Source organism: Patagioenas fasciata, chromosome 24, assembly GCF_037038585.1.
Source record: "Patagioenas fasciata isolate bPatFas1 chromosome 24, bPatFas1.hap1, whole genome shotgun sequence".
Classification (NCBI taxonomy): Eukaryota; Metazoa; Chordata; class Aves; order Columbiformes; family Columbidae; genus Patagioenas; species Patagioenas fasciata.
Genome location: NC_092543.1, coordinates 2,395,518 through 2,419,366, shown reverse-complemented (window position 1 = coordinate 2,419,366; position 23,849 = coordinate 2,395,518). Strand labels below are relative to the sequence as shown.

Here is a 23,849-nt window from a genome sequence, read left to right as displayed (position 1 = left end):
ATATTTGCCAAAAACAAGTGATTCTCCCTCAAAATGAATTATATTCCCCCAAAATTATTCTTCCCAAAACGAGTGATGCTCACCTGAAAATAAGTGGTATTCTCCAAAATTGGTTATTTCCCCAATCCCCAAAATGAGTTTTATTCTCTCCCCCAAAATTACTTATATTCTCCAAAAACTATTCTCCCAAAAATAAGTGATTCTCCCCCAAATAAGTGGTTATCTCCAAAAATCGGTGATTTTCCCCCACAATGAGTGATGTTCCCCCCAAAATGAATTTGATTCTCAAAAAATGAGTGATTCTCACAGAACCCCAGGATGTCAGGGGTTGGAAGGGCCCTGGAAAGCTCATCCAGTGCGATCCCCCATGGAGCAGGAACACCCAGCTGAGGTTCCACAGGAAGGGGTCCAGGCGGGTTTGAATGTCTGCAGAGAAGGAGACTCCACAGCCTCCCTGGGCAGCCTGGGCCAGGCTCTGACACCCTCACCCCCAACAAGTTGCTTCTCCTCTTGCAGTGGAACCTCCTGTGTTCCAGTTTGCACCCATTGCCCCTTGTCCTGTCACTGGTTGTCACTGAGAAGAGCCTGGCTCCATCCTCCTGACACTGCCCCTTTCCATATTGATCCCCAGGAATGAGTCCCCCCTCAGTCTCCTCTTCTCCAGCTCCAGAGCCCCAGCTCCCTCAGCCTTTCCTCACACGGGAGATGCTCCACTCCCTCCAGCATCTTGGTGGCTGCGCTGGACTCTCTGCAGCAGTTCCCTGTCCTTCTGGAGCTGAGGGGCCACAACTGGACACAATATTCCAGGTGTGGTCTCCCCAGGGCAGAGCAGAGGGGCAGGAGAACCTCTCTGACCTACTGACCACCCCCTTCTAACCCACCCCAGGTCCCATTGGCTTCCTGGCCACAAGGGCCCAGTGCTGGCTCATGCTCACCCTGCTGTCCCCAGGACCCCCAGCTCCCTTTCCCTATGCTGCTCTCTAATAGCTCATTCCCCAACTTACACTGGATGGTCCCTCAAAACGACGCTCTCCTCAACTCCCCAAAATGCATAAATCTCTCCCAAATAAGTGACTTTGCCCAAAACTGCCTGAATTTGCCCCAAAATGCGTGATGCCCTCCAAAAATGAGCAATAACCCCAAAATCGGGGACAAGCCCGAAAAATGAGTGAGAAACCCCAAAACTCAGCAATTCTCCACAAAATCCAACCCCCCTGCCCACTTCCTAATGAGCTGCTGCTAATTAATGGCTTGATTTTGGGGGGGGGGGAGAAAGATGACTTTTGCACCATTTTTAGCAGAAAATGGGGCCAACAGAAAAGCTGAAAATGGAATGGGAAAATCCCCTCAAAACTGGAATTTACAGCCACATTTTCTGTGCCAATCGCACTGACAGCTCATTAAGCTGGAAATTTGCATATTTGATTAGATGAATATTCACGAGCGCGGCAGCAATGTCCTCGTCTGTAATGCGGCATTTTCCACTCCAAAAAGTGCGTTTTTTTGGATCAAAATATTGCCAAACCACATGGCGAGCTGGGGGGGATGATGGAGACGCTGGAGGCCGGTTGTTAATTAATGAAACGAATTTTTTATTTCCCAGCTGTGCAAAGGGGGGAAGTGCGGGGGGGGGTCACGGGTGACCCTTTTCCTGGGGGTTTGCCTTGTTTTCGGGGGGCGGCGGCATCAGGTCGGGCAGAGAACTGCAAGAGAAGGGATGGGTGAGCACCAGGGGCACCAGGGTGCACGGGGATGCATGAGGATGCACGAGGATGCACAAGAGCACACAGGGGTGCAGGAGGATGCACGGGGATGCACGAGGATGCACGAGTGTGCACGAACGTGCATAAGGATGAGGATGCACAATGACACACGAATGTGCACTAACATGCACAGGGATGCATGAGTGTGCACAATGATGCACGAGTGTGCACAGGGATGCACGAGGGGTGTGCATGAACGTGCATAAGTATGTATAAGGCTGCACGAGTGTGCATGGGGATGCACAAGGAGTGTGCATGGACGTGCATAGGTATGTATGGGGCTGCACGAGTGCACGGGGATGCACAAGGATGCACAATGATACACGAGCATGCACGGGAATGCTGGAGTATACACGAGGATGCACAAACGTGCACAGGTATGCATGACGATGCACAAGCACACACGAGGACGCAAAATGATGCACGAGTGTACACGGATGCACAGCTGTGCAAGAACATACATGAGGACGCACAATGATGCACGAGTGTGTATGGGATGCACAAGGGTGCATGCATGGGGGTGTGTGGTGGTGCACGAGCACGCATGAGTGTGTATGAATGTGTATAGGGATGCAGGAAGATGCACAATGATGAGCAAGTGTGCACAGGGATGCGTGGGGATGCGCGGAGATGCATGAGTGTAAATGAACGTGTATAGGGATGCAGGAGGATGCACAACGATGCATGAGCGTGCACGGGGATACACGAGCATGTACAGGGATTCACGAGGACGCACAAGTGTGCAGGGGGATGCATGAGTGTGCATAGGGATGCATGAGCACACACAATGATGCACGAGGGTGCACAATGTGGCTTGCACTGGCACGCACCAGAGTGCACAAGCATGCACTGGGCTACACAAACGTGTGCACAATGATGCACGAGTCTGAACAGGGGTTGATGAGGAACTGTGTGCATGTGGATGTGCAAGGATGCACAAGCACCCACGAGTGCTGCACGAGGTTGCAAATGGGATGAAGAGAGGATGCAAAAGGAAAGTGAAAGGGATGCACGAGCAACGTATGAAGGGTGCACAATGGCGCATGCTGGATGTACAAGGGATGCACAGGGGATGCACGAGGGATGCACGGGGGATGCACAGGGGATTCACAGGGGATGCACGAGGGATGCACGAGGGATGCACGGGGGATGCACGAGGGATGCACGGGGGATGCACGAGGGATGCATGGGGGACGCACAGGGGATGCACGGGGGATGCACGAGGGATGCACGGGGGATGCACGAGGGATGCACGGGGGATGCACAGGGGATGCACGGGGGATGCACGAGGGATGCACGGGGGATGCACAGGGGATGCACGGGGGATGCACGGGGGATGCACAAGGGATGCACGGGGGATGCACTGGGGATGCACGAGGGATGCACGGGGGATGCACGGGGGATGCACGGGGGATGCACGAGGGATGCACGGGGGATGCACGGGGGATGCACGGGGGATGCACGGGGGATGCACGAGGGATGCACAGGGGATGCACGAGGGATGCACGAGGGATGCAGGGGGGATGCACGAGGGATGCACGGGGGATGCACGGGGGATGCACGGGGGATGCACGGGGGATGCACGAGAGATGCACGGGGGATGCACAGGGGATGCACGAGGGATGCAGGGGGGATGCACGAGGGATGCAGGGGGGATGCACGGGCGATGCACGAGGGATGCACAGGGGATGCACGAGGGATGCACGAGGGATGCAGGGGGGATGCACGAGGGATGCACGGGGGATGCACGGGGGATGCACGGGGGATGCACGAGAGATGCACGGGGGATGCACAGGGGATGCACGAGGGATGCACGAGGGATGCACGGGGGATGCACGGGGGATGCAGGGGGGATGCACGGGCGATGCACGGGGGATGCACAGGGGATGCACGAGGGATGCACGGGGGATGCACGAGGGATGCACGGGGGATGCACAAGGGATGCACGGGGGATGCACTGGGGATGCACGGGGGATGCACGAGGGATGCACGGGGGATGCACGGGGGATGCACGAGGGATGCACGAGGGATGCACGGGGGATGCACGGGGGATGCACGGGGGATGCACGAGAGATGCACGGGGGATGCACAGGGGATGCACGAGGGATGCACGAGGGATGCAGGGGGGATGCACGGGCGATGCACGAGGGATGCACAGGGGATGCACGAGGGATGCACGGGGGGTGCACGAGGGATGCACGGGGGGTGCACGAGGGATGCACGGGGGATGCACAAGGGATGCACGGGGGATGCACGAGGGATGCACGAGGGATGCACGGGGGATGCATGGGGGATGCACGAGGGATGCATGGGGGATGCACGGGGGATGCACAGGGGATGCACGAGGGATGCACAGGGGATGCACAGGGGATGCACGGGGGATGCACAAGGGATGCACGGGGGATGCACGGGGGATGCACGGGGGATGCACAAGGGATGCACAGGGGATGCAGGAGGAATGCAGGGGGAGCAGTACCTTTGAGGATATAGTCCGTGAGCAGCGTGGGCACCTTCTCGTTCCCCTCCTTCATAGCGAACAGGACTGGGAGGCAAAAGGGACATGTGAGGTGACCCCGCAGCCCCAAAAATGCCCTTTGTCCCCTCCAAAACAGCCCCACAGGCACCAGAGCTCCCCAAAAACCACATTTTCACCCCCAAACAGCCAACCTGCAGCAACACAAAATGGGTGTTTTACCCCCAAATCGGTGCTGCTGAGGGTGCAAAAACTGGGAGGGTGCATGCTGCACATCAGCAGTGATGGGAAACGGGTGCTCGCACCCAAACCGTGCTGCAAAACAGGGCTTCCCCCCAAATTGGGCTTTGTCGCAGTGACACGACACGGCCCATTGCCCCCTTGAGTTGTCCACGCAGCGACGACACAAATAAACCAGAAATAAAGGGGATTCTGTCCCGAATTCACGATAACACACCCCAAGCAACACAAAAGGGGTGTTTGCATCCCAAATCCGCCACATCGCGTGATGCAAACCAGCTGATTTTGCCCCAAAACGGCAGCGGGAAGGAACACTCACTGTTGGTGAGCATCTGCAGGTCCTCGACGGAGGGCGGCGAGCCCTTCTTCTCATAGGGAATCACCGTGTTCAGGTACTGAAAGCCAACCAAACAACCACCCAGATGGCACAAAACCGCCACAAATCACCCCAAATTGATCTCAACGCAGAAAATCTCCGTGATTTTTGCTGCGATTGCTTGGAACTCGCAGGTAGTTTTGGGGGTATCGAATTAGTCGTGTGCTGCAAAACCCACCCAAACGTGAAGCCCCAGGGAAGGGTTTTGGGGGGTGAAACGTGATTTTTGGGGTGTAGGGAATGGAGTGGGGTTATGGAATTTAAAAATTGGGTTATTTTGGGGGGAAAAAGGGGCAAGGGGCACCTGTTTCTCGCTGGCGGCGGGGCCGAAGGTCTGGCGCAGCCCCGAGTGCAGGATGCTGGAGATGCCCTCCATGCTGAAGCGCTGGGGACACCCGTGTCACCCTGTCACCTCCCGCGGACACGGACGTCACCCGTGGCACCGCCCTGGGCACTCGTGTCCCCTCCCGGCTCCTGGACTCACACCCAAAGCCATGTCCCCCCAGCCTCCTGTGTCCACGTCCCCTTCTCCCATCCCCTCTTGTTCCCTCATCCCCCTGTCCACACATCCCCTGTCCCCACATCCCTCCATCCCTCATCTTCCCACCCTGGTCCCTGTCCCATGTCCTTTGCCACATCCCGTCACCACATCCTTGTCCCTATGTTCCCCCCTTCTCCTGCCCCAGATCCTCATGTCCCTTTGTCCTGTTTTGTATCACCCGTCTTGTCCTCGCATCCTTGTCCCATGTCCCCCCATCCTTTATCCCCTTGTCCCCTCATCCCAGGTCCCCCCATCCATCGTTCCCCTGCTCCAGGTCCCCATGTCCCTTTGTTCTGTCCCATGTCCCCTCACGCCATTTTGTCCCCGCGTCCCCCTGCCCCATGTCCCTCCATTCCTCATCCCCTGCTCCACATCCCTCTGCCCTGTCCCACATCCCCTGTCCCTGTATCCCGTCGTCACATGTTCCCCCACTCCCCTGCCATGGCCATGTCCCCACACCCACCCCATCCCACATTCCCGTCTTGTGTCCCTCTGTGTCATCTGATCCCCACATCCCACTGTCCCATGCCCCCTCATCTCCTTACCCTGTGTCCCCCAAGTCCCTGTGTTCCCCACCTCATGTTCCCCTGCCCCATCCCCTGTCACACATCCTGTCCCCACATCCCCGTCCCATGTCACCTCAGCCCCCATTCCCCCATCCCACATCACATCCCCCTGCCCTGTCCCCTGTCCCCACATCCTGTCATTCCAGGTCCCCCCATCCCTCATTCCCCTGCCCCATGTCCCATGTCTCTCTATCCTGTGGCATGTCCACATGTCCCATGTCCCTTTCTGCCATTTCGTCCCTGCATCCCCCTGGCCCATGTCTCCAAATCCCTCATCCCCATGTCTCCTCAAGCTCCCATCTCCCTTCAACCCAAGTCCCCCCGTCCCTGTCACCTGTCCCTGCATCCCATCATCCCATGTTCCCCCTGCCCGAGGTCCCCCTGTCCCATGTCCCTTTGTCCTCTCCCATGTCCTCCCAACCCACATCCCTCTGCCCTGTTCCCACATTGTCATTCCATGTCTCCCATGCCTCACTCCCCTACCCCAGGTCCCCATGTCTATTTATCCTGTCCTGTGTGTCCCTGCCCATGTCCCCCTGTGCCATTTCGTCCCCTCATCTTCCTGTCCCACGACTCCAAACCCCTCATCCCCCTGCCTCATCACCCATCCTGTCCCTTCATCCCTGTCCCATGTCCCCCCATCCCACATCCCCCTGCCCTGTCCCCTGTCCCCACATCCTGTCATTCCATGGCCCACATCCCTCATTCCCCTGCCCCATGTCCCCATCTCTCTTTATCTCTCTATATCCCCCCATCCCTCACCCTCCTGCCCTGTGTCCCCGTCCCATGTCCTTCTGGCCCATCCCGGCACCCATCCTGGTCCCATATCCCTATCCCATGTCCCCCCATCCCACATCCGTCTGCCCTGTCCCCACATCCCATCGTTCCATGACCCCCCATCCCTCATTCCTCTGCCCCAGGTCCCCATGCCCCATGTCTCTTTATCCTGTCCCATGTCCCTCCGTCCCAGATCCCCTTCTCCTATTTTGTCCCCATATCCCCCTGCCCCACGTCCCCAAATCCCTCATCCCCCCATCCCTCATCCTCCTGCCTCGTGTCCCTGTTTCATGTCCTTCTGCCCCATCACCCATCTGGTCCCCGCATCCCCCTGCCCCATGTCCCCAAATCCCTCAACCCCCTGTCCCATGTCACCCCACCCCTCGCCCCCTTACCTCATGTCCCCCAAGCCCCCATCTCCCCCCACCCCAAGTCCCCTCCATCCTTGTCCCCATGCTGTCCCCACACCCCATGTCTCCCCACCCCTCATTTCCCACCTCAGGTCCCCATGTCCCACATCCCTTTGTCCTGTCCCATGAAATGCCATCCCATCCCACACCCTCCTGTCTCGTGTCCCTCTGTGTCATTTTGTCCCCATATCCCCCTGCCCCATGTCCCCAAATCCCTCATCCCCCTGTCCCCACATCCTCCCATCCCACCTCCCCCTGCCCTGTCCCCTGTCCCCCCATCACGCCACTCCATGTCCCCACCTTGCGGGGCATGCTGTTCGCGGGGCGCCCGCCCTGCACGCTGAGCCCTCGGTCGCGGCGGCGGCGCCGGGCGGCCTCTCTCTGCTCGCGCTGCTCGCCCTGCACGGCCAGCAGCGCCCCGATGAACGCCGTCTTCACCTCCTTCTCGAACGCCAGCTCGTCCCGCCGCGCCAGCTGCGCCACCAGCTCCGCCGACAGCGCCCGGCTCGCAGCCTCCGCGCGCCCCAGAGCCGCCGCCAGCTCCCGCGGGGACAGACGGGCCAGCCCTGCAGCCGGCACCCCGGCAGAGACCGCGCGGGGCCGTTAGGGAGACGCATGGGGTGAGACGTGCTGTGTGCAGTGCAAAAAGTGCAGCGCGCAGTGCAAAAAGTGCGGTGCACGGTGCAAAACATGCGATGCGCAGTGTGGAACGTGCAATGCCCGGTGTCAAGCGTGCGATGCACAGAGCGCAAACTGCAATGCATGGTGCAAAATTTGCAGTGCACGGTGCAAAAAGGACAGTGCATGGTACAAAACATGCAGTGCACAGTGCAAAACATGCGATGCGCAATGCAAAACGTGCAATGCACAGCGGAAAGCATGCGATGCACAGACCGCAACCTGCAACGCATGGTGCAAAATTTGCAGTGCACGGTGCAAAAAGTACAGGGCATGGTACAAAAAGTGCAATGCACAGTGCAAAACATGCAATGCGCAGTGGAAAGTGTGCAATGCACAGAGAGCAAACACTGCAATGCACAGTGCACAAACTGCAATGCACAGAGTGCAAACATGCAATGCACAAAGCAAAAGCTGCAGTGTACGGTGTAAAAAAGTGCAATGCACAGTGCACAAATTGCAACACACAGTGCAAAAAATGCAATGCACAGAGCAAAAACTGCAATTCGTGGTGCAGAAAATGCAACGCACAGTGCAAAAAGTGCAATGCGCAGTGCAATAAATGACATGCCTGGTGCAATAAGGGCAACAAACAGCACAAGAAGTGCAATGCACAGTGCAATAAATGAAATGCCTTGTGCAAAACTGTGATGGGCAGTGCATTAAATGAAAAGCCCGGTGCAAAATGTGCAAGGTGCAGCACAATGAGTGCAATGTATGGGGCAAAGCGTGCAATGCACAGCGCAATAACTTAAATTCCTGGTGCAATAAGTGCAATGCTCGGTGCAGTAAGTGAAATGCCCAGTGAAAAACAAGCAATGCACAAAGCAATAAGTGAAATGCCTGGTGCCAAAAGTGAATTGCAAAGTGCTCTAAGTGCAATGCCTGGTGCCGAAAGCGTCGTGTGCGGGGCAATAAATGACATGCCTGGTGCAATAAGGGCAACGAATGGTGCAAAGAGTACAATGCATATTGCAAAATGTGCAATGCATATTGCAACGAACAAAATGCCCAGTGTGATAAATGAAATGTCTGGTGCAATAAGTGAAATGCAAAGTGCTTTAATTGCAATGCCTGGTGCCCAACATGCAACGCACAGGGCAATAAATGACATGCCTGGTGCAATAAGGGCAATGAACAGGGCAAGAAGTGAAATGACCGGTGCAAAATTGTAGTGCATGTTGCAATAAATGTAATGCTCAGTGTAATATGTGAAACACCCAGTACAAAAAGTGCAACACGCAGCACAATGAGTGCAATCCATGGGGCACATCGTGCAACACACAGTGCAAAAAGTGCAATGCACAGCACAATGAATGCAATTCCTGGTGCAACAAGCTAAATGCCCAGTGCAGTAAGTGCAATGCTCGGTGGAGTAAGTGGAATGCTCAGTGAAAAACAAGCAATGCACAAAGCAATCAGTGAAAGGCCTGGTGCAATAAATGAAATGCTTGCTGCAAAAGTACAATGCACGGAGCAATACATGAAATGCATGGTGCAAAAAGTACAAGCCTTGGTGCAATAAGTGAAACGTGCACGGCAAGAGTTGCAACGCATGGTGCAATAAGCGTGATGCCCAGTGCAAAAAGTGCAAATGAAATTCTTGGCGCAATAAGTGAAAAGCCCAGTGCAAATTGTGCACCGCACAGTGCAGAAGCAAAATGCTCATTGCGATATGCGCAATGCACAGTGCAAGGAATGAAATGTTTGGTGCAAAAAGTGCAAATGAAATTCTTGGCGCAATAAGTGAAAAGCCCAGTGCAAATTGTGCACCACACAGTGCAGAAGCAAAATGCTCGTTGCGATATGCGCAATGCACAGTGCAAGGAATGAAACGTTTGGTGCAAAAAGTGCAATGCACAACGCAACAAATGAAATGTCCAGCGTCAAAAGTGCAATGCACAGTGCGATAGATGAAATGCCTGGTGCAAAAAGTGCAACGCAAAGTGGAATAAGTGCAATGTGCAGTGCAAGAAAAGAAATGCCTGGTGCAACCAGGGTCGTTCATGGAGCAATTACTCAAAAGCCTGGTGCAATCATAGATGTGTAATTGGGAAAATGCATATTGAAATTTGCAAAATGCTTTGTGCACTTAGTGCGGTGCAGGCTGCAATTACTCAGGTGCATGGGGCTGCTCGCTGCAATCGGTGAGGCACCTGTGCAATACACGCAACGTACACTGCAACCGGGGCCATGCCTGGTGCAGTTAACACGATGCCCAAGGCAAGTAGCGTAATGCACGCTGGAGTTTGCAAACGACGATAACAAGCCACATGGCACCATCATTAAGGTGCTGGGGGCGATTGGCTGGACGCCTCATGCAATTAGTGACATGCACAATGCAAATAATTGCATGCACAGTAGATTAGGGAAATGCAGGCTGAGGTGTGCAAAATTGCAATATGTCATTAGCGAGATGCACGCTGCAATTATTAAGACAAGGGAAGCAATTAGTGTGCTGCTCGGTGCAACTGGTGCAACGCCCTGTGCATTAAGTGCAATGAGTGACGTCTGGTGCAGTCAGTGTCATTCCTGGTGCAAGCAGTAAAGTGCTTGATGTGATTGGTAACATGCTTGGTGCAATTAGCGATGTGCACAATGCAATTACTGCCACGTCCAGGGGAATTAGTGATACGCCTGTGCAATTAGTGAAATTCCCGGGGCAATTAACGAAATGCACGGTGCAATTAGTGAAACGCAGACTGGGACTGCTAAAATGCATCACGTGATTAATGAGCTGCACGGTGCATTTATTGGGCCACCAATAAACAAATACATCGCGTGATTACTGACAGGCCCGGCGGGATAAACAACGCACCCAGAGCAATTAGCGAATTGCCTGGTGCAATTAGTGACACACACGGTGCAACAAATGGAATGCACTGCACAATTAGGGGAATGCACAGAGCAATTAGCAAAACGCTTGGGGAAGTTAGTGATGTGCACCTCGGCCTTAGTGACAAGCCTTGTGCATTTAGTGGCTCATGCTGGGCAGGTAGAGGCGTCCTGCACGATGCATGGTGCGGTTAAATGCGCACTGCATGGGGTGCTTAGCAAACTGAGGCAATGCATGATGTAATTAATCATAAAGCACCACCAGATTTTCCGTGTATTTAGTAAAACGCGTGGTGCAATCAGGAAAACGCGTGGTGCAATCAATCAGGCCAAGGCCCGGTGTGCGGTGCATTTAGCGGCACTCGGTGCATTCGGGCGAGTGAACTGCAGCAAAACGCCCCGTGCAGTTGGGAACGTGCACCGAGCACAGCTCGGCCGAGGGCCCGGCGCGTTCAGCCACACGCGTGGTGCCGTCACGAACGCGCATTTCCTGAAATGCAGGTTGCAAACAGCACAATGCAGAGAACATGAGGCATTTGTGCAAAATGCTGGGCAAGTGTAGCAAAAAGCTCGTTGTGCATGGAGAAAGGATGGTGCACGACACCACCCATGCAAGGCACAGGACATTGCTGCGGTGCGCTTTGCAAAACGCCAAGTGCTTTAAGGAAAAGCGCAACGTGCTCAGCAAAAGCCGTTTGGTGCTGCACACAATGCACAAAGCATTTTGCAAAATGCACAGTGTGCGGCTAAACCCAAAGCAACACTACAAGCAAGATCCTCGTCAGATTAACCTCTTGCCAAGAGCCCCCTCCTGGCCAAACAGCGTGCAAGCACTGCAGCCTGCAGAGACTCAGTTGTCCACTTTGGTTGGAATTGCCCCCAAAAAGTGCCTGGCGGGGGTTTTGCTGGCCGTACCTTCGTGGGAGCAGTTGTTGTTGAAGGCGGGGGGGAAAGCGCGCAGCTCCCGCAGGAGGATGGGCTCCGTGCCCTCACCACCGCCTTCGCCTTCAGCATCGGCCTCAGTCTCCTCCTCTTCCTCCTCCTCCTCATCCTCTTCACCCTCAGGGTCGGCCTCAGGGTCGGGTGAACTCTGCATCAGCTCCTCCAGCTCCTCGATGACCTGCCGGGCATCGGTGTCCTCCACCTGCACCTGCATCCTACGTGCATGTTGCATCTACACCCTGCAGCCCACATCCTTCAGCTGCACTGGCATCCTGTATCCTGCATCCCGCATCCTCCACTGTATCCTGGAGCGACATCCTCCATCTGTATCAGCATCCCGGACCCTGCATCCTCCCCCTCATCCTGCATCCACATCCTCCATCTGCAACAGGATCCTGGCCCCTGCATCCTCCATCTGCAACCTGCTCCCTTCATCCTCCAGCTGCATCCATGCCCTGGAACCTGCGTCCTCCATCCTGAATCCTCCATCTGTATCAGCATCCTGGATCCTGCATCATCCCCTGTACCCCGCACCTGCATCTTCCATCTGTAATGGCATCCTGCATCCTGGAACCTGCAACCCCCCTCCTCCATCTGCATCCTGCTCCCTTCACCCCGCATCCTCCATCTGCATCAGCATCCTGAACCCTGCATCCTGGACCCCACATCCCACATCCTCCCCTTCATCTTGCCCCTGCGTTTGCATCCATCTCTACCCCGTGCCGTGCATTTGCATCTGACAGCTGCATCCTCCATTCCCATCTACATCTAAATCCCACATCCTACATCCCAATTTACATCCCGCACCTGTGTCTGCATCGTGCTCCCATCATACCGCATCCTCCATCTGTATCACATCCTGGGTCCTGCATCCCACATGTTCCATCTACATCTGTATCCTGTTCCCTTCATCCTGCACCTGCATCTGTATCAGCATCCAGATCCTGGACCCTGCATCCTGCATCCACCGTCTGCAACCTGCTCCCATCATCCTGCCTCCTCCATCTTTACTGGCATCCTCTCCTTCATCCTGCACCTGCATTTGCATCCATCTCTACCTGCACCATCATTTGCATCCAGCAGCTGCATCTCCCATTCCCATCTGTATCTAAATCCCACATCCTACATCCTAATCTGCACCCTGCTTCTGTCACCCTGCATCCCCCATCTGTATCAGCCTCCTGGAACCTGCATCCTCCATCTGCAACCTGCTCCCTTCATCCTGTACCCACATCCTCCATCTGCATGCTGGAACCTGCATCCTCCATCATCTGCAATCTGCTCCCTTCGTCCTGTACCCACATCCTCCATCTGCATCCCGGACCTGACATCCTGCAGTCTCCCCTTCATCCTGCAACTCCATTTGCATCCTTCTCTACCTGTGCTGTCCATTTGTGTCCAGCAGCTGCATCCCCCATTCCCATTGCATCCAAATCCCACACCCACCACGGGCACTTGGACCCCAGACCTGCATCTGCATCCTGATCTGCATCCCGCACCTGCATCTGCACCCTGCTCCCTCCACTCTGCACCCTGGATCCTGCAGCAGCACCTGCGTCGCCTGCCCCACATCTCCAACCTGGAACCTACAGCCCCACTAAGTGCCAAGACCCTCTGACAGGCCTCAAAACACCTCGAAATGCTGCCCTGGAACACCTCAAAATGTCCTTCTGAAACATCCAAAACGACCCAAAATGTCATCCAGAAATGCTCCAAACTACCACTCCCCCCAAAAAAACCTGAAATGCCCCAAAACACCTCCAAATGCCACCTTTGAACACCCAGAAACACCATAAAATGTTTTCCTGAAACACTGCCAAAAATTCTTCAAAATGTCCCAAAATGCTGTCCCAGAACACTCCGAAACACCTCAAAACACTGTCCCAAACCCCCACCCCAAAAAGCTCTCCAGTGCTCCAAATATCTGCCCTGATACCACAAAATGTCCCTGGGGAAGACCCCAAACTGCCCAGAAACACCCAAAAAAGCTGCCCCGATCCCCACATCTGCCTCCCATGTTTTCATCCTCACCCTGTGCCGCTCACATGCACCCGCACCCCAATCCCACCCGCACCCCAATCCCACCTGCACCCCAATCCCACCCGCACCCCAACCCCACACCCTGCACCACATCCCCATCTGTACCCTATGTCCTGCATCCCACATCCCAAAATGACAGGACTTGGGGATTTGGCCTTTTTTTGTGCTTTCAGCAGGTGGCCACAGGGTTGGGGTGGGTTGAGTCCACGCTGAGGCTGGATTTTGGGGGATAGGTGGGTGTCCCGGTGGCCATGAGGACCAGGGGTACCTGCTCTGCTGTCAGCAGCGGCTCCTCGTTGATGCCCGAGTCTTGCTCGCTCCTCTCGGTGAGCTCCTCCTCCTCCTCCTCCTCCTTCTTGCAGAGCTGCAGGAGACACGGGTTGGGTGGCCGTGGTGGCACCATGGGCACGGCCACAGACATGGCCCTGGCACACGGACAGGAAGAGCCACCAGGGAACCACAGCTCAGAGGGACACACTGCATGGGGGGACACAGGATGGAGACGTGGATGGGGAGGTTGGACAGGGAGATATTGGATGGGGAGAGAGTGGATGAGGGTTTTAGGTGGAGATGCTGGATGGGGATGTTGGATGAAGACACTGGATGGGATCATTGGATGGAAAGATGTTGGACAGGGACACTGGGTAGAGATGAATAGAGATGGTGGGCAGGGGGAATGCTGGATGGGGACTTTGCACAGGGATGCTGGAGAAGTAGGAGATGCAGATGATGGGCAGGGAAGTATTGGATGGCAAAATGTTGCAAGGAGACAGAGAAGCTGGATGGAGAGATGATGGAGATTTGTTGAATGGAGACACTGGACCGCAAAGCTGGACAGGTAGAAGTACAGGTATGCTGGATGGAGAGACGGTTGAATTATTAAACGAGACGGTGACATTGGATGGGGAGGTGTTGGAGATGCTGGATGAAGACGATGAGGATGCTGGATGGGAAGACAATGTACAGTGATGCTGAATGGGGAAGAGGTCAGATGGAGACATTGGATGGGGGCATTGGGTGGAAATGTTGGATGAAGACATTGGATGGGAACAACAGATGGGAACAATGGATGGACAGGGACACCGGGCAGAAATGGATGGAGATGGTGGACAGGGAAATGACGGACAGGGAAGCATTGGATGGGGAAATGTTGCAAGGAGACAGAGAGGTTGGATGGGGAGATGATGGAGAGTTGTTGGATGGACACACTGGACTGCGAAGTTGGGCAGGTTGAAGTTCAGGTGTGTTGCATGGAGATGTTGCATGGAGATGCTTGAATTAATAAATGAGATGGTGACATTAGATAGGGAGGTGTTGGAGATGTGGATGGAGAGGGTGGGAATGTTGGATGGGGAGACAATGGATGGGCAGACAGTGGATGAGGGCTTTAGGTGGAGATGTTGGATGGGGATGTTGGATGAAGACACTGGATGGGATCATTGGATGGAAAGATGTTGGACAGGGACACTGGGTAGAGATGGATGGAGATGGTGGGCAAGGAGAATGTTGGATGGGACTTTGGATGGGGACTTTGCACAGGGATGCTGGATGGTGATGCTAGAGAAGCTGGAGAGGGGGATGATGGACAGGGAAGTCTTGGATAGGGAAATGTTGCAAGGAGACAGAGATGTTGGATGGGGAGATGATGAAGAGTTGTTGGATGGAGACACTGGACTGTGAAGATGGACATGGAGATGTTGGATGTTGGATGGAGATTTTGGATAGAGAGATGTTAGAATTAATGAATTAGATGGTGATGTTGGATGGGGGGAGGTGTTGGAGATGCTGGATGGAGATGGTGGGGATGTTGAAAGGGGAGACAATGGATGGTGACACTGAACGGGGAAGAGGTCACATGGAGTCATTGGGTGGGGACATCAGATTGGGAGGATGTTCGAGGGGAACGCTGGATGGGGAGATGTTGGATGGAGATGCTGGACAGGGAGGCATCCTCCTTTTTACCACCTTTTGCAGGCTATTTCACCTTTTTAGCAGAAAATAAGCCAAGATACTTACCTTCTCCTCCCCATGTAAGCAACAGGTTGTGTAACATCCAAATGAGTCAAATCCAGTGGATTTTGGGGCATCTTTGCAGCCCTCCCACAACCCCAAATGCCACTATTCACAGCATCAACTCACTATAATGGAGAAAATACTGGTTTCTACCTCAAAAAATATACCATCTCACCCCTGGCTTGGGGGCAAACTGTCCAAGACCAGATTGCCAAATCAAACTCTTCATCTTGCCCATTTCAGTGTGATTTCACCTTAAAACATTGACACCCGCTGCATTGGTGCTGCAGCCCCCCCAAAATACCATTTTTGGGGTAGTTTGAAGTGTTCTCTGATTGTCGCTGAGCTTTGGGGTTGATTGACAGCTGTCAAGCATCACCGCGGGATCATGCAGGGAATAGGGGGGATTTGGGGAGCCAAGGGGGGTCACGGTTGTACCTGGGCGTCAGTGCTGTCGGGGGTCTCGGCCTCGGGGAGCAGCCAGGGCCGGGGGGAGCCCCGGGGGGCGAAACCATCAGTGAGAGCGTCCCAGACCCTGCGGGGAGGTGGGCGGTGAGTGGTGACCTCCAAATTTTGCCCCCAACCCCAGAAAGGCACCCCGAAACGGGCACGTCAAAATGCCCTAAACCACCCCAGAACGCAGTCCCGGAACACCCTGAGATGCCAGAAACACCCCATAACAACTCAAATTATAACCCAGAAGAGCCCAAATGCTGCTTTAGAAGATCGCAACGCTTCTCAAAATATCATCATTAAATACCCCAAAATACTACACCGCAAATATTGCCATCAAAACAGCCCCAAAAAGGTCACTGCGATGGTCCCCAAATGTCCCCAGATGCCCCAAAAGATGAGCCTGAAATGCACCAAAAGTGCCACCTCAAAACGCCACCATGATGCCCTGAAATGCCCAAAACCTCCCGAAATGCACCCAAAGCCCCCAAGTACCCCCAAATGCTGTCCTCAAACAAAGTGTCAAGAGACTCTGAAAGGCCCCAAAACACCTCAATACACCAAAATGTTCTTCTGAAACACCCTAAAATGCCCCAAAAGGTCCTAAAGCTCCAAAACGCCAGCCTGAAATGCTCAAGAACACCGAAGAACACATTAAAAACCACCGCAAATGCCCCCAAACATCCTCAAATGCCACCTTTGAACACCCAGAAACTCCAGAAAATGCCTTCCCAAAATACTGCCCAAAATGCCCCAAGATGCTGTTTCAGAACACCCCAAAACATCTCAAAATGCCCCTGGGGAAGCCCCCAAAATGCCGTCGTCAAACATTTTCCAGAAACACCCAAAACCGCCTCAAAAAGCTGCTCTTATACCCTAAAGAAATGCCCAAAACACCCCAAAACACAGCGGTGATGCTCTGGAACATCCCTTGCTCTGCCCAACACCCCAAAATATTTCTGCAATGCCCAAAATGCCTCAAACCTCCCCAAAATGCAGTCGTGGAATGTGCTGAAATGCCCCCAAAATGCCACTTGGTAACACCCCAAATTGTCACCCCCCGAAAAGTGCCCTGAAACACTCCAAAATATGGCCCTGGAACACCCCAAAACACCCAGAAACACCCTGAAAAACAGCTGGGAAAAACCACTCGGAAATAAGCCCAAAACTGCCTCGAACCACCCCAAAACTTGGCCCTGATATTCCTAAATGTCCCTAAAACACCCAAAAACTGTCCTGAACCCCCCCAAAACTTGGCCCTGATACTCCTAAATGCCCCTAAAACACCCCAAAACTGTCCTGAACCCCCCCAAATCCCCCTCCTCTGTGTCACCATTAGGGGTGTTGGATTCTCCCCCACAGGGCTGGACCAATTGGACCCAATTTCACCCCAAAAAGGTGCATGTGGGAAGGGAGGAGGAACTGAGCGGAAAAGGGAGGCAAAGGGGGAAAAATGTGGAAAAAAAGGACAAAAAAGTAAAAAAAGGTGAAAAAGAGGAAACGGGGAGAAATAGTAAAAAGGGGGAAAAGAGGAAAAAAGGGGAAGAGGAAATAAGGGCGGGAAAGGGGAGGGAAAAGGGATAGAAAAAGGTGAAAGAGGAAAAAAGGTGGAGAGGGGAAAGAGGTGAAAGAGGAAAATAGGGGGAAATGGGGAAAAAAGGGGGGAAGAGGGAAAAAGGGGGGGAAGGGTAAAAAGAGGAAAAAGGGGGAAAAGAGGAAAAATGGGGGGAAGAGGAAAAAGGAAAAAGGGGGAAGGGGAAAAAGGAAAAAAGAAAAAGGGTAGAAAAAGGTGAGAAAGAGGAAAAAGTGGAAAAAAGGGGGAAAAGAGGAAAAATTGGGGAAAGAGGAAAAATTGGGGAAAGAGGAAAAATTGGGGAAAAAGGGGGGAAGGTGAAAGAGGCAAATGGGGGGAAATGGGGGAAAAAGGGAAAAAGGGGGGAAAGGGTAAAGAGAGGAAAAAGTGGAAAAAAGGGGGAAAAGAGTAAAAATGGGGGAAGAGGAAAAAGGAGGAAAAGTGGTAGAAAGAGGAAAAAAGGGGCAAAGGGGGAAAACGGGGAAAAACTGGGAAAAGGGGGGAAGGGGGAAAAGAGGAAAAAAGCCAGGAAAGGGGAAAACAGGAGAGAAAGGGGGGAAAGAAGGGGAAAATGTGAGAAAGGAAAATAGGGATAAAAGAGGAGAAATAGAAGAAAAGTGAGAAAGGGGGAAAAGAAGGAAAAGGGAATAAGTTGGAAGGGAAAGGGAGAGAAGGAAACGGCGAAATGGGGAACAGAGGAAGGAGGAAAAGGGGGAAACCAGGAAAAAAAGGGGGAAAAGTGGAAAAAAGGAAAATGTAAGAAAAAGGGGGAAGAAGGGGAAGAACGAGGAAAATGGTGAAAAAGTGAAGAAAAAGGGAGAGAAGGAGGAGAAAGAGAAACCAGGAGGAGAAAGAGAAACCAGGAGGAAAGTGACGGCAGCGGGGAAAGGGTCGAAAACGGAGAAAAGGGTCAAAACCTGCAAACGAGGTCAAAAAAACGCAGAAAAAGGCCGAACACGGGCAAAAAGGCACAAAAAGCCATTAGAAAATATCTCCCCGATTAAGGCAAACCCATTTTCCCCCAAGAAATGGCAATTTTAGTCCAACGTGGGGCCATGTACATCCCGATTCCCCCAAAACACCCCAAAACCACCTGCCCCCCAAACCACTGATTTTGGGGTATTTCTCTCATCTCTCTCCTCACCTGATCTTAATTCCCCCTAAATCACATATTTCACAAAAAAACCCACCCCTATATTCCTATTTTTCATAAAAATGCAGCATGTGAGGAAAAAAAATACATTATTATCGCCCTAAATTCGCTCTTTTAGCCCCGCTCTTAAAGGGCCAGCACCCTGCAGGGTCAGGCAAAGCGGTGGCAGATTTCTGCGTTAATTACGGCCAGAAATGGTTAATAATTAGGGAAATAAAGCGCCTTTAAGGCCCTAGCCCATCCCCCACCCATGCACACAAGGCTCATTCAAGGAGAATGAAAAAAAAAAGCGCCTTGTTTTGCCCAAAGTGACCCAAAAAGACACAATGAGCGGCAAAAAGCGGCGCCGCGAAGCGGCTGCCGGCGACAGCGCGGCGCCCCCGGCACCGGGCCAAAACGCCCTTCTTGCTCCCAAAACCCATCGATTTGGCCAATTCCGAGAAGCAATTTGGCCTCAGCAGGTTTGGGTGAAAAAAAGGATAAAAAAACCCAAAGGGATTTGGGGGTTTTTAGGTTGAAAACGACCATTTTGCACAGTGAACAATGAGCATTAGGAACTGCGGCCTGAGGGTGGAAATCACGCTTAAGCACTCAAAAAAATCCATCAGGAAAGTTACACTAATCGGGCAAAAATAAGGCATTTTCAAGGAAAAAAGGGATTCTAATAAAAATATAGATTTTAATGCAATTTCCACTGTATTTTGTCAGAGAGGGAAGCAGGACGGCAAGCTCTACTCACAACTTACTCAAGGTTTACACGACTCAACCTCTGGGGGCACTCAACCAAAGACTGGGCCCCATTGCAATGTGGCATGGGGCATCTTGCTGTGTCTCCTCAGAGGATGCTACACAGCTGCTCCAAGAATCCTACACAGCTGCTCCAAGAATCCTACACAGCTACTCATAGGATTCTACACAGCTAGTCCAAGGACCCTATAAAACTACTCCAAGGATGTTACACAGCAACTCCAAGGTGCCATGCAATCATGCCACAAGGTGGGGGTGGATTTGCATGTGGTGGAGATCTTGTAAACATGCAAGGAGGTGTAATAGATCCCAGAGGGGCATTACTCATAGCATACTACACCGCTACTTTGGTGTGCTACACAGCCATGCTGTAATGGGGTAGGGAGGCCTGCAGCCCGTGCGACTGGGCGTATCTCATGACCACGCAAGGAGGCATGCAGGCCTACTCATAGGATCCTATACAGCTACTCCTACGATACTACACAGCTACTCCACACTGCTGCACGACTGTGCCACAATGCACGGGGCTGAGTTGCACGTGGGGTGTACCTTGCTAGCACGCAAGGTGGCACGCAGACCCTGAGGGAGTCCTGACTCATAGGATACTACAGCGTTACTCCTGACGTGTTGTACAACCATGCCGCACCAGGGGGGTGGATTCTGCAGGCGTGCGAGCAGGCGCATGCTCCCAGGAGGAGGGGGGACCTTACTCACTCCTCATCCTGGAGCCGCTCTTCCTCTTCCTGCGCCTGGAGCCGCCCCCGCACAGGGGCCAACCCCTCGGTGGCCGCATCGTAGTTGCGGAAGCAGACGGTGAGCTTCTCGTCAAACTCCTGCACCAGGTCCTCCATGGACTTGAAGCTCATCATCTCGGCCGAGAAGCTCTCCAGCTCGGCCAGCGCCGGGTCGGCGGTGCGCAGCGGGGTCCCCGCATCGTCCACAGGCCCCTCCTCGAATTCTTCCTCCAGGCTTACAAGAGGTGCCTCCATCCTCCTCAATGCCAACGCGTCACCTTAGCTGCGGGGAGAGGGTGCCTGTGAGGCTACTCACAGGTTACAACGCCAGGGCTCCTCGTTCCCTTTGCTGCTGCCATACGGGTTGAAACCCTACTGCCAGAGCTCACACACCAGCAGTATCTCCATAGCATCCTAGCAGTATCCTAACAACAACTTAGTGCTGTCTTCATAGAAATACACTGACACCCTGATACTATATTAATAGCACTTTACTAGTAGCAATAAAGTGTTGATAGTGGTCCAAAAGTATATTAGTGCTACCCTGCTAGTATGTAAAAAGTATCATAACACTACCTTTTTTACTGAATTGCTAGTATCTTAGTAGTATCCTTATACTCTATCACTATCTTAGTAGCAGTCTGAAAGTATCCTATTAGTATCAACAATGTGCTGACAGTATCCCCAAAGTTTGAGTGTTGCCCTGATAGTATCCCAGAAGTATCTTACTATTATCTTTCCTGGTGCCTTTGTAGGATCTCAGAAGTATCCTACTAAAAAACGAGTGCATCTTAGTAGTGTTGTGATAATGTCTTCATAGTATCATAGTAGTACCCTTAGTAGTATCCTAGTAATGCCCCTGTAGTATCTTAGTAGTGCCTTGATAGTATTGTGGCAGTATCTCAGCAGTATCTTTGGAGTATCCAGGAAGTATCCTGGTAACATCTTAGCAACATCCTGATAGCACCTTTGTGCTACACTGAGAGTATCCTGGTAGCAGCTACTGAATAGTTTAGCACTGCCCTGATGGTGTACCAGCACAGGTAGTAATATCCTATGTCTAGAGCAACCCAATAGCATCCTAGTTGTATCCTAATAGTGCCCTGATAGTATCACAATAGTATATAAGCAGTGTCTGGATGGGATCCTAATCACGTTGTAATGTTTACAGCTGCTATCTTAGTAGTGTCCTGATAGTATCTTGATAGTGTGATGTAATATCCAGATACTATCTCAGTGCGACGTTACTATGCTGAAAGCATCTTAACCCTCTCTGTTGTAGTATCCTGAGAGTATCCTCATGGCGAGTAAGCACTACCCCAGTGGTACCTTCATAATAGTATCTCAGTAGCAACCCTGAAAAAATGCAGCAAATATCTTCGTAGTGTCTTGATAGTATCCTGGTAGTATCCTGGCATTGCAGTATCACAGTGGCATCCACATAGTATCCCGATTGTATCTTAGTGTCACCCTGAGAGTGCCTTAGTACTATCTGCAGAGTATCCTGAGAGCATTTCAGTAAACTCCTGTTAGCATCTTAGTAGTACCCTGAGAGTACCTCAGCTGAGTCTGGGTAGTATCTCACTACTCCCACACAAGGTTGCTGAGAGTATCCCAGCAGTATCTTATCAGCAGCCTCTCAGGAAGCAAGCAGGAACCCAGCAGTAAGAGAGCAGAGGTGCCACTTCCCCAGCCCACTTCCCCAGCCCTGCTCACGCTTTCCCTGGGGAGGAAGAGGAGAAATGCTGCAGCTTTTGGGGGAAAACCCTGCCAGACTGGGGCTCTGAGTAGTGCCTGTGCACACGCGCACACGCACCCAAGTGCAGTACGTTCACACACCCGCCGTGCACACGTGCACCTCCACATGCCTGCAGCAGCGCGTGTGCAGGAACCCCCACAGATCTGCAGCACGTGTGCACATCCCTGCGCACACACGCTCACACGTGTGCCCATCCCTGCGCACACACGCTCACACGTGTGCCCTTGGCAGCGAACACATGCGCGGTGCACACACGTGCAGCAAGCGTGTCATGGTGCACGTGTGCAAGGGGTGCATGCACACACAGGGCTGTATATGTACACACACCGTGCGTGATGCACCCTGCACTCCTGCACCTCTGCTGTTCCGCGCACACACGCTGAGCGCACACACACACTGTGAGGTGCACACACGTGGGGGTGCAGGTGTGCAAGGGATGTGTGCACACAGAGGGTTGTGCAGGTACACACACGGTGCAGGATGCACCCTGCATGCTCCTGCACCTCTGCAGCTCCGTGTACACTCATTGAGTGCACGCACACCATGGGGCGCACACGTGTGGGGGTGCATATGTGCAATGGGTGCATGCAGATGAAGGCTCACGCGTGCACAGTGCACAGGGGTGCAAGTGCACGCTGCACACATATGCAGCTGCACACGTCCCCAGGGATTCATGCCCCCCCCAAAAACCTAGCACACGCGTGCACCGCAGTGCATGTATGCATCTGCGTGCACGCGCACTGTGCATGCACCGTGCACCCCGACGTGCCTGCACCATTCACACGCACCCCCCAATTGCACACACCTGCACATGCCGCACCCCCACACATACAGCTCTGTGCATGCACCCTCCCCCATGCAAACACCCCCAACACCCCAAAATGCCTTCCAAGCACCCGTGCCACCCCCCGCGGCGCATGCGCATCCCACAATGCACCACCCTTGCACGGATGCTGATGTGCAGCGCAGCGCCCTCGGGGCTGCATCCCTCGCCAAGCACCGGCACCCCCCCAATGCACCTCCTCGCTGCACCCCCTAAATCCACCCCCACCATGCGCCACCCCCAGACCTACCCCAGACCTTGCACAATGATGCATCCCCAAAATCCCCCCCCCGCCGCACCCCGCAATGCATGCATCACCCACAATGCACCACGCCAGCGCGCCCCCCCGAGACCCCCTCCCGCGCCTCCGTGCGACCCCCGCGCTGCACCCCCCCCCCGCACGCAACAGCAGCCCCCCCTTGCACCCCAAAATCACACACACCCCCCAGTGCACCCACACCCCCCAGCCCCGCACCCACCTGCGGCCCTGCATCCTCCGCGCTTCGCAGGGATGGGGCGGAGGGGGGGGGGGGGGGGGGGGCGGTGCCACCGAACTGGGCACGCGCTGGAGAAGAGGGATGACGTCATCGGGAAAATGAGGGGGGGAGGATCGTGGTCGATGGGGCCTTGACGTCATCATCCCCCCCGCCCCGATCGGGTCCGATCTTTTCCGAGCACTAAGATATCGTTCACCCCCGATGTACGTACATTTATTTATCCACATGCGCATCATTACCCATATATACGTAGGTTATAAACAGAAATTACACCAAAAAAAGAAATCTAAGTCAAATAATAGGTAAAAAATATTATTCAAAAAAAAATTTTACCTCTTAAAAAATGATAGTGTTTTTTAAAGAAATAAACGCGTTTTAGAGCAATGGGGTCACGTGTGCTGCTTTCCTTTAAAAAAAGACTGGGCTTAACAGTTTGGGGTGCACGGCTCGGGTTTA

The 23,849-nt window shown here is 53.4% G+C and overlaps 1 protein-coding gene across 1 annotated transcript; it reads right to left on the bottom strand.

Annotated features, from left to right (window-relative positions):
* Positions 1 to 1,568: 1,568 nt before the first annotated feature.
* FEZ1 (fasciculation and elongation protein zeta 1) lies at positions 1,569 to 23,433 on the bottom strand. The gene is made up of 10 exons (XM_065855816.2): positions 23,376 to 23,433; positions 20,295 to 20,597; positions 16,093 to 16,189; positions 13,910 to 14,005; positions 11,575 to 11,779; positions 7,447 to 7,712; positions 5,157 to 5,237; positions 4,796 to 4,871; positions 4,240 to 4,305; positions 1,569 to 1,703 (listed from the first exon to the last, which is right to left on the bottom strand). Exons 2-10 carry the CDS (start codon positions 20,567 to 20,569, stop codon positions 1,687 to 1,689), a joined length of 1,179 nt encoding a protein of 392 aa, XP_065711888.1. The 5' UTR covers positions 20,570 to 20,597; positions 23,376 to 23,433; the 3' UTR covers positions 1,569 to 1,686.
* Positions 23,434 to 23,849: the final 416 nt, after the last annotated feature.

Excerpts from the sequence above, each read along its gene's own strand:
- FEZ1 (XM_065855816.2), bottom strand. The coding sequence starts at position 20,569 with ATGGAGGCACCTCTTGTAAGCCTGGAGGAAGAATTCGAGGAGGGGCCT. Across the intron at positions 14,006-16,092 it reads CCGACAGCACTGACGCCCAG|CTCTGCAAGAAGGAGGAGGA; the intron begins GTACAACCGTGA and ends TGTCTCCTGCAG. Across the intron at positions 4,306-4,795 it reads CCTGCAGATGCTCACCAACA|TCCTGTTCGCTATGAAGGAG; the intron begins GTGAGTGTTCCT and ends TTTGCCTCCCAG.